The 10,280-nt window shown below is 47.9% G+C and overlaps 1 protein-coding gene across 3 annotated transcripts; it reads left to right on the plus strand.

Moving 5' to 3' along the window:
- Positions 1-1,078: 1,078 nt before the first annotated feature.
- On the plus strand, positions 1,079-7,987 carry RPS10 (ribosomal protein S10). Of its 3 annotated transcripts, XM_036072174.2 has the most exons (7): positions 1,118-1,193; positions 1,674-1,852; positions 2,035-2,184; positions 2,411-2,582; positions 4,584-4,661; positions 6,995-7,050; positions 7,897-7,987. In XM_036072174.2, exons 3-7 carry the CDS (start codon positions 2,035-2,037, stop codon positions 7,936-7,938), a joined length of 498 nt encoding a protein of 165 aa, XP_035928067.1. In that variant the 5' UTR covers positions 1,118-1,193; positions 1,674-1,852; the 3' UTR covers positions 7,939-7,987. The 3 variants fall into 3 exon arrangements, with proteins under 3 accessions (XP_035928066.1, XP_035928067.1, XP_035928068.1); XM_036072173.1 differs by lacking the exon at positions 1,674-1,852 and having other exon boundaries at positions 1,079-1,193; XM_036072175.2 differs by lacking the exons at positions 1,118-1,193; positions 1,674-1,852 and having other exon boundaries at positions 2,165-2,304.
- The last annotated feature ends 2,293 nt before the right edge of the window (positions 7,988-10,280 follow it).

The following is a 10,280-nucleotide window of genomic DNA, read 5'->3' on the forward strand; positions in this document are numbered from 1 at the left end:
CTCCTGTGATCCCTCTCTCTCTGTCAAATAAATAAATAAAATCTTAAAAAAAAAAAGAGCAATGAAATTAATATTTCTTATCTATCAGACGGACAAAAAATGAATAAGAATATTATCCAGGGAAGCCTGGGTTGCTCAGTCAGTTAAGTGTCTGCCTTCCGCTCAGTCATGATCCCAGGGTCCCGGGATGGAGCCTCACATCGGGCTCCTTGCTCAGCAGGGAGCCGGCTTCTCTCTCTGCCTGCCGCTCCCCCTACTTGTGCTCTCTCTCTCTCTCTGACAAATAAATAAATAAAATCTTAAAAAAAAAAAAAATTATCCAATCCCAGCAGGGTTAATGGGGGAAGTGAGCCTTGTTAGTAACTGCTGACTAGAATGAAAATGATAACGCCTTCTGGAAGTCAATGTAGACTGTGTCAAAAATGTAAAAATGTGTGCTTGTTACTCAATAATTACAACTTCAGGAACGTATCCTAAGGAAAATATTGGACAATTGTGCAAATATGTGTGTGGTATTGTTACTTATAATAGTAAAGGGTTTTAAAAATATAATATCCAGAGTGTTGATTAAACTATCCACCAGTGGACTACTGTTACTACAATTGTAGGTATTAATTAACATGAAAAGAGATTCATGATGTATTGGTAAGTGGAAAAACACAGGTCACCAACCACATCTTACATAACGTACACGCAAAACATCCCATTCTTGTCGAATACATACATATATTTGCTTGGGTGCGTTTGAGTTTGGAAGAACAGACACCAAAATGTTAACGGCCATTATCTTTAGCCTACAGGATCTGTTTTATTCTTTTATTATTGTTATTGTTCTGTCTGTATGTTCTCTCCCCGCTCAAAGAACAGCTATTACTTCCATAATTATAAGTTAATTTATCGCTGGGAAATAAAGAAGTAGCGTTTATCAAAAGTGCCTGTCCAAACAGAAGAGTAACCATTTTCCGACCAAGCACTCAGGGTCACAGGTTCCAGCGGCGGCTCCCACGTGCGTGTGTCGCCAGGGAGGTCAAGGTCCGCCGCGACCCCCTCTCAGGCAGCGCCGAGGCCACCCCAGGCAGCCCGCGGGTCCTCGCGGGGGGGGGGCGGAGCACGCCAGCCCGGAAGAGACGCCGCGGCGCGCCGCGCATGCCTCTTCCTTTCCAGCTCCGGCCCCGGACGTAGCAGCCGCCGAGGTGAGTTTCTCCTCGGTCCGGGTTGCATCGGCGTCCATCCTGGCTCTCCAGCTGTCGTAGTCGCCGCTCCTCCCCGGGGTCGGGGCGGGGGAGCCACTCTCCCGCTCCCCGCACGCCCATTTCTGAGTAGTGAGGGGCCGGGGGCGCACTTCGGGGGGTAGTAGGGTGCTGGTAGAAGATTGGAGGCCCGTTGGCAGAGGCCGAGGAGGGGAGGATTGAAGCCTGTGTGTCGCGGCGACTCTTTCGGCGAGTTTAGGGAGACTGCGCCCCGCTTGCTCGCTTTTGTTTCGATACGGAATCTCTCACCCCGGGCCGCCTCCTTGCCTGGCCCTGGAGCTCTAGTTTGGGGGAAGAGTGGCAGGAGATGAGGGTGCGAAGGTCTTGGCCCTTTGGTTTGGGGTCAGCGGCCTGTCAAGAAGGGAGGGCTCTCCTCCAGGCCCTCCCTGCGTCCCTCAAAGTATGCCGCGCCATTCCGCGCAGGGTGCCGTTGCTGCTATGCCCCCCAGTGCTCCGGGAATACAGGGTTTGCGGTCCCCGGCCCCCACGTTACACTTCTGTGGGTGTGAGAACGAAGTCTGGAGCGAACAGTAACCCTGCTCCTGTTTTGGTTAAACATCAAAGCAACTTTCTTCTCAAGCGCCTTTGCGGGATGGAGGAAGGTAACTGGCGGCTTTCAGTTTTGCAGGGTTTGAAGTTCTCCCTGCATGTTTTCTACGGTGTGGTTTGAGGTTTCAGCCCATTGGACAGTGATTCCGTGGGGGTCGTTCTGGGGTCCTGAACTTGGTTGCTGGACCCTGGCTCCATTGCTCAGCAATGCTCTTGATGATGCGCTTCCTTCCAGATGTTGATGCCCAAGAAGAACCGAATTGCCATTTATGAACTCCTTTTCAAGGAGGGAGTGATGGTGGCCAAGAAGGATGTCCACATGCCCAAACATCCTGAGCTGGCAGACAAGAATGTGCCCAACCTTCACGTCATGAAGGCCATGCAGGTAGCCTGGGGGCTGCTTGAGTGGGGTGCAGATGGAGGGATTTTCCACTAAATGTCCGAGGCAGATTCCAAGGAGAGGTCAGGACAGCCAGAGCTGCTTGCTGCCTTGAAGGGCGCTGAGGTAGATACACCGTGAAAACTTGTCTATGCAATTTAGCTGCCTTTTGCACCGAGTTTCTAGATTCGAGCCTCTGGTTATGTCTTGACAGTCGTGTTCTGTCTTCCAGTCTCTCAAATCACGAGGCTACGTAAAGGAACAGTTTGCCTGGAGACATTTCTACTGGTACCTTACCAACGAGGGCATCCAGTATCTCCGTGATTATCTCCACCTGCCCCCCGAGATTGTGCCTGCCACTCTGCGCCGAAGCCGCCCTGAGACTGGCCGACCACGGCCCAAAGGTATGTTGCCCAGATGAAGGCCTGCTCTGAAGCTGTTCTTTCTCTGGGGAAGTGTCCGTGAAAACGGGGGGAGGGGGGTATCAGACAGAAGAGGCCTCACAATACACCATTGGTGTCCGCTCTAGAGGGGGCTCTGGCATGCAGGACCTGGGCCAAGTCCTGGGACCTTTGTCCCCTCGCATGGGAGTTGTCATGGAACCACAATCAGGTCAGGTCTTCGGGCCATCCTGGGAGATGCCATTAAATACACAATATAGTCTGCGTCCAGGCACACGTGGTTGAGCATTGAGTAACTTTTACAGGATGGAGCAAAGCTGTTTACCACATGTGAAAGAAGTGGAGTGTTTAACTCTAGAGTTTCTTGGCAACGGGAGCAAAAATAATCAAAAGTCAAATAGGGGAGAAAGGATGTGCTTGTGGGGGGGATGGTGAATTACCTTCTGGCTGGAGCATGGCTGGCTCACAGTTGCAGTTTGTCAAGGTTATGGTTCTCTTTCCTTTGGTTCTGAAAGAACTTGTCACAGGAACTTTGTAGGAAGAGCAGTTTGTGGACTTGGGTGATGAGGTGCAGAGATTCCTAAAAACAGACAATCACCGGACTGTCCGGGTTCTCCTGGAGAGAGGCTTGGTAGCACTCCGGAGTCTGAATTTTTTATGACTGCTTCCTAGGGGATTCTGGTGGTTGGGTGGGATTATGTATCTGTAGAGCAAAGGTTCTCCACTGCATCTTGGAATCCCTCGGCGGGGGGGGGGATTCCATTATCTGCGCCCTCACAGATTCTGATTTGGTTGGCATAGATGGGACCTAGCATTTATTTTAGCCACTCAGTACAGGTTCAGTTTAACTTCTCATACTTAAAAAAAATATAGTTGGCCCTTGGAACAGCTTAGGGGTCGGGGCGCCTGTGTCGTCATTGTCCCCATCCCCAACCCTACCCCTACCCCCACCCCCATAGTCCAAAATCCATGTGTAACTTGGATTTTTTGAAAACTATTAACAGCCTGTTGACCAGAAGTCTTACTGATAACAAATGGTCGATTGATATTTTTACAATGAAGAAAATATTAAGAAAGTCTTAAGTAAATATATTTGCTCTGCTACTATACAGTAGTTAATTGAAAAAGGAATCGTGAACCCATGGAGTTCAAACGTGTGTTCAAGATCAACTACAGTCTATATTTAATCATGTAGACTCGAAGTAAAGTTCCAGGGTAACTAGGTAGAATACCAGATTAAACTTCCAGTGTTTATGAGAATGTTTTAAAAGCTTTTTAGTCTGCTTTCATATATATATCCCACAGCCTAGTGAGGTGTGTGGAGAAGCCCAGGGCAACTAAAGGACTCTTGTTGGCCTCTGTATTTATACGCTGACTGCTGGAGGTGGGCTTTCAGCTTATGGTGCCTCCTTTCCTGTTTGCACAGGAGATTTTCCATTTCAGAGATGAGTCAAGTTCAAAATTTTGGCTATTCAGGTGTTTGTAGAAATGGTTGGATTGCTTAATTTGTCAAGTAATTGGAAAATATGTATCTGTGTTGAGAAATACAATAGAAAAAAGCAATCCTTTTGCAGATGGGTAGCATTTTTTTTTTTTTTTAAAGATTTTATTTATTTGACAGAGACACAGCGAGAGAGAGAAAGCAGGGGGAATGGGAGAGGGAGAAGCAGGCTTCCCGCTGGGCAGGGAGCCCGATGCGGGGCTTGATCCCAGGACCCTGAGATCGTGACCTGAGCCGAAGGCAGATGCTTAACGACTGAGCCACCCAGGTGCCCTGATGGGTAGCATTTTAATTGAGTGTTCTCCTAGACTTTTAAGAAGCCAGTGTCAGTGATGACAAAATTTCTAGCTGACAGCTCTGGGTCCAAGAGTTCTGTCCCCTTTATCCCATCATAACTAAGTTGCTGCCAGTGAGAATAGGAGAGCAATTCCCACTTTTCTTGGCCCGAAGGGAACAGAGTTCCCACATTGCCCTACATTCACAGTGTGGTTTAATTTGTATAGGTCTGGAGGGAGAGCGACCTGCAAGACTCACACGAGGGGAAGCTGACAGAGACACCTACAGACGAAGCGCTGTGCCCCGTGAGTAATGCGTCATCTCTGTCAGGGGCGTTGGGGGAGAATCTCTGGATTCTCAGTCACCCTGGCTGGGGCTCAGCCCTTGAAAGTGCCAGAGTGACAGGAAAGATTCTTGGTCTCAATCTTCAGGTCATCTTTAGGTGGAGTCCTTTATGTTTCTTGCCTTGTACATGGATTTGATGGATGGGATTAGGAGAAAAGCCCTCTTCACTGGGGACACAGAAGACCTTGAACCAGGGCAAAATTGAAAACTTCTAAGAAAGTAACATGCCTTTCTTGGTTTTGTGGTTGTGTTCCTGTGTCGCAAGCTCCTTGAGGGTGCCCACTTAAATTATCTTTGTTGTTTTCTTAAAAAATAGTTCAAAATCTTGTTTTTAAACAGCAGGTGTTTGCATTGACTTGGAATAACAGATGTTTGTTCGTTCAGTCAGTATATATTATCTGACTTGCCAGACATTGTTCTAAGAGCTAGAGAGACGGTAATGTGCATAACAGACAAAAGACCTTTCTCACTGAACTTGCGTTTTAGTAGTAGGAAACTGGTAAGCAAAAATGAGTATATAATATGTCCGTGGCCTGGGGTGCTACAGGGAAAAATGCAAGCAGGGGGATGCACAGTGCAGTTTTTGGTGGGGTGTTCAGGGAAAGCTGTGTAAGTGCGATTTAAGCAAACACCTGAAGGAAGGAGTCAGCCATTGGCTCTCTGAACCAGAAAATAGTAGGGGAGTCAGACGATGGAGGTCTCATAGCTCTGTGGGCCATGGTAGGGCTTGGGTTTTTTGTTTTGGGGTTTTTTTTGTTGTTGTTGTTTCTTAAGATTTTATTTATTTGTCAGACAGAGAGCACAAGCAGGGGGAGCGGCAGGCAGAGGGAGAAGCAGGCTCCCAGCTGAGCAGGGAGCCTGATGCGGGGTTCCATCCCAGGACCCTGGGATCATGACCTGAGCCGAAAGCAGATGCTTAACTGACTGAGCCACCCAGGTGTCCCAGGGCTTGGGATTTTTTTTAGAGAGTCCGTATCTTTGTTGAGAAGCAATTAATTGTGATAAGAAAGCAAAGTATTAAGGGTAATTTTCATCAACTTCTTCCACTCTAGCCTGTCTTCTTGTCATGGTTCCTGTTTCTTGAAACGTGAAATAGAAATGAGCACTTGACCTGAGTATGTTACCAGATTGTAAGAAAGAATTTTTCCAACAAACAGGCTCTCGGTTCAGAGAAAGTTAAGGGTTGCTTTTATTAGAAGTCACACCACATGGGGAATCGTCAGGGAGTCGTGCTCCAGAGGATGTGAGGTTGGGCCTGAGCCCCAGGGGTCCCCAAGTTGAGGGGGGGGGGGATGAGCATTTCAGGTGAGAGCAGCCTGAACACAGGTATAGAGTTGGAGACGTGGGTAGCTTGCTTGTCGGGGGGGCAGGGGAGTGAGGGGACAAGAGCCTAATGGTGGGTGTGGTCTGAAATGGGCCAAAGAGAGACCCCATTGAACAAGATTTACCGAGACTACTCCCTGATGGTGCAGTCACCACCCGCTCCCCCCCTCCCTTAAACCGTAGCATTTCCTAATGGCCACACCTAAAGCAAGCGGAAATAGTTTACAGCAGTAATTTTTTAAATCCAGTATAGTTTATTGTATTAATATTTTTTAAGATTTTATTTTTAAGTGATCTACACCCAACATGGGGCTCAGGCCTACAACCCCAAGATGAAGAATTGAATGCTCTACCAACTGAGCCAGCCAGGCATCCCAAATCCAATATATTTTTAAAATGTTATTTTAACATATAATCTTTATACACATTAATGAGATGTTTTGCATTCTCTTAAATCTTGACATCTTACATGTGTTTTGCACACGCCTCAATTTGGACTAGTGGCTGCCATACAGGTCAGGGCAGCACTGGACCTTTCATCTTGTTCTTTACCGTGATCATGACTAGGTTGCTTTTTGTTTCTGTGGGCCTTTGTGTCCTTTATCTCTTCCTCTGTAAGCTAGATGCTGATCTGAAGCATGTAAGTAGCTCGATGGGAAGTGAGGGTCTTCTTGGGGCATAGAGAGGGGCACGTAATCCAGGCTTTGTGGTCTGGGCAGCCTTCCTGGAGGAGGTGATAGTTTGGGCTGTGAGTTTGGAAGGATGACTTAAGGAAAGCTGCCCCAGGAGAGGGAGGGGGCAGAAGTGGTTCACAGGGTGTTTCCCACCACTGGGTGTAATTTACTTCTACTTCATGGGGTACGTTTGGTGACACAGCTTTTCGTGCAGAATTGGGCTGGAGACTTGTCTTCCTTTGGTCTGTAATCGATCATAACATATGATGACTCTGCATTGGTGTTTCTCCTTCCAGCTGGTGCCGACAAGAAAGCTGAGGCCGGGGCTGGGTCAGCAACTGAGTTCCAGTTTGTGAGTATCCCTGTTGGCTCTGTATAGACAGTCATTGTTCTGGCCATGGCCCTGGGGGTCTGCAAATTCTAGGGATACAATACAGTGTGGTGGGTCCCACCCCTTGTTGGCAGTGGTCCCCCCCCAAAAAAAATGAATTCCAAGAGTTTTTACATTAAGATACAGCATGCAAACTTTTATAATTACGTAAATTACTGAAATGACTCCCCCAAATCAATACTACACGTGCATAGTGGTGGTTTCTTCATTAATGAGCATCATAATTGTGACTCCCTTAATTTCATGAACTAAGACTTAGGGTTAAGAACTACAAACTAGAGATTAAGCTCTAGAACCAAGATGGCTGGAGTCAGGTCCTTCATCTTCTTCAGATGGTTTGATATTGGGCACATACCTCCGTGCCTCAGTTTCCTCATCCTTAAAATAGATGTTACAATTGTAGCTCTGTCAGGTACCTGTGAGATGAATCTAGGTAAAGTGCCTGGCACGGGGGCGGGCGTAGCACTGTTGCAGGAACGGCTGTCCTGTGGCAGGTCTGCACGGCACACAGGTGTTCTCTGTGGCCTCGTTTGTGGAAAGGAGGTGTGTGTGGCAGGCGCAAGGTCTTGGCCTGTGCTGGGAGTGCGCCTGTGTGTGTGCGTAAACACACTCTTGAGTGGGTATCCATATTCCCATTTTTCCGATGTGGAAACCAGCCTAGGAGGTGAACGTGGCCTCGTAGTAAGAGGCAGGGCTGGGATTTATGGCCTGAGCTCTTGAGCCTTACGTTCGGGGCCCTGTCCTGTTGTAATGAGGCCCGCTGCCCGGCGTGCTGCTAATGCTGATGATGTCTGTTTTCTCTTGCAGAGAGGCGGATTTGGTCGTGGACGTGGTCAGCCACCTCAGTAAAGTTGGAGATGTTTTGTGTTGAATAAATTCGTAGCCAGAGAAAAATTAATCTTGTGTGTCCTGTTTGGTTTGCATTATGTGGCCTGAACAGGAATGATAGAAGGATCAGAATGTAAACAGGGCAAGACTGGATTTGGTTAAGGAGTTGTCCTCATGCAGGGTGGCATCGCATGTGGCTGTTAGGGCTGCAGTACTTGGCTCCGGCGCAGGCCCTGTGTTCAGCACATGCTGCCCCGCGGAGTCCCGTCCAGTGTGGTTACTGTTCTGGGGGGTAGTTGGAGAGCGGGGCATGTTCACTAGGTGGGCCATGCTGATGCAGCTCTGTGGCACGGGAAGGTTGCTGGCTTTTTTAACCCTGGAATTAAGTAGTCTCAACCGTCAAGGCTTAGGAGAAAACAGAATCAAGATTGCACAAATACCTCTGAAAAGGACTGCCAGCCCTAGGAAGAACCCATGGGAGTTTTTTGTTTTTACATAATAGCTGGTTGGTTGGAGCTCTTGGCATCCGAGGGCTCCTTTTTATTTTTTTTAAAGATTTTATTTATTCATTTGAGAGGGAGCGCACAAATAGGGGGAGAGGGAGAAGCAGACTCCCCGCTGAGCTGGGAGCCGGATGATCATGACCTGAGCCAGAGGCAGATGCTTAACCATCTGAACCACCCAGACACCCCAGCCCAGGGCTCCTTTAAAAGGAGGAAACATTGGAGTTTTCCTGGAGCCTTTATAAGTGGTGGCCTTTCCTACATGTGACGGGAGTAAATGGATAAGAGCAGTGATGTTCCCCAGTGGGGCCAAGTGCCATCTTGGTAAAGGCACCAGGGGGCTTTGTTGGGGTCATGAAGGTGCAGCCAGTGATAAGTTCAGGGCATAATCCTGCATACAGTTTTGCTGGGTCGGATACCGGCTTTGGCTTGCACATCAAACCATGACGTGGTGGTTGCAGGAAATACACAGGATGGGGTCAAAGCTTTTGAGGCAGCGGCTCCGGGCCAGCTAATAACTCAGGACATGTCCACCAAAGTAAGTTTTTTTGGTCACCAAAACTGGTAACTAATGGTGGATCTTAAGGGAGTGGGGGGACTTGGGAGTCCTATTTATGGGACACTACAGGCCAAGCCTTGTGCAGAGATGGACAGTTAGCCAAGTGAGCTTCATAGCGTTAAGTTGGAAACAGGTGGTTTTGTGCTTCTAGCCACTTACTTCAGTCTCGATAGGCAGTTGTAGTTTAGACCACAAGGTGGCAGCCGACAGCAACTCCAAATGAGCACTTATATTTAGTTTTGAGAGATGAGCTTTGTATTCTGAGCCACCAATAAGTAGAAGCTTGCTTTGGCAGAAAGAGGTGGTGTTTGGGGAAGCTGTTTCAGTGCGGCCTTGGCTGCCTTGCCAAAGATTGCTTTTTATCCAATTTTTCTGCTGGCTCAAGTGATGTCAAGTGGTTTGCCCGTGTTCACACGCCTTGTGATTGTTTAACCTGGATTCCACTGTGAAATGTTAGTAGCTCCCGGCCTTTCTGTTTCCCACCAAAGCCAGTGAGCAAGCAGATGGGTTTCCTCTGTAGCCTTGCTGATTTTCTGGCCCTTTTTGTCACTTTTTTGGCTAGGGGTCCTTGCCAACCCCTTCCCTCGTGACTTAAAATTAGTTCCAGGATGTATTCTCCAAGATCACCCAAGGACTCTGGGAAAACCCAAGGAATATACAAGGTAGAGTCACAGCCCGTGGATAAAAAGCCAATGGAGGCGGCTCTTCTGCTGGCCAGCCTCCTCCCCCTACCTTGGTAGATTGAATACCACTGACAATAATCATGGATTAGCTGTTCAGGGATCAGTGCTAATAAGTGCTCTAGGAAACAAGCCTCAAGATTTACCTTAAAAGACTATTAGGAAAACAAAACCAGAGCTAAACATTGAAAGTCTATATGCCAGGGGCCCCTGGCTGGCTCAGCCTGTAGAGCATGTGACTCTTGATCTTGGGGTCGTGAGTTCAAGCCCCATGTTGGGTGCAGAGCTTAATTTCTAAAAAAAAGTCCATATGCCAAATACTATGTAGGTGGTAAATGGTTATGTCTAGAGTGAATTCTAAGTGCAGGGCAGGAGGGATGAATGATAGCTGAAATGACCCAGAGGGGGTTTTGTGGAGCAGGGGAAGGGTGAGACCATTTGGGGCACCTTGATGCTTTCTACGCTTTATTGGAAAATCAGAATATAAGATGGTGTCAGGTTAGGAAACTCATGTCAAAAAATAGGTTTTTTTGGGTAAAAATGGACGTTGACTATTACAAATGCCTAGGAAAGTCACCTGGGTGGCCGGTTACAAGGGGCAGGGAGAGGCCTGCACGAGTA

The sequence above is a fragment of the Halichoerus grypus genome, chromosome 9 (assembly GCF_964656455.1).
Source record: "Halichoerus grypus chromosome 9, mHalGry1.hap1.1, whole genome shotgun sequence".
Classification (NCBI taxonomy): Eukaryota; Metazoa; Chordata; class Mammalia; order Carnivora; family Phocidae; genus Halichoerus; species Halichoerus grypus.

What these genes read in the sequence shown, in the direction of transcription:
- RPS10 (XM_036072173.1), top strand. Translation starts at nt 2,035, where the DNA reads ATGTTGATGCCCAAGAAGAACCGAATTGCCATTTATGAACTCCTTTTC. An exon ending in TGGCCGACCACGGCCCAAAG is followed by an intron (nt 2,583 to 4,583) that starts GTATGTTGCCCA and finishes TAATTTGTATAG; the next exon opens with GTCTGGAGGGAGAGCGACCT. An exon ending in CAGACGAAGCGCTGTGCCCC is followed by an intron (nt 4,662 to 6,994) that starts GTGAGTAATGCG and finishes TTCTCCTTCCAG; the next exon opens with CTGGTGCCGACAAGAAAGCT.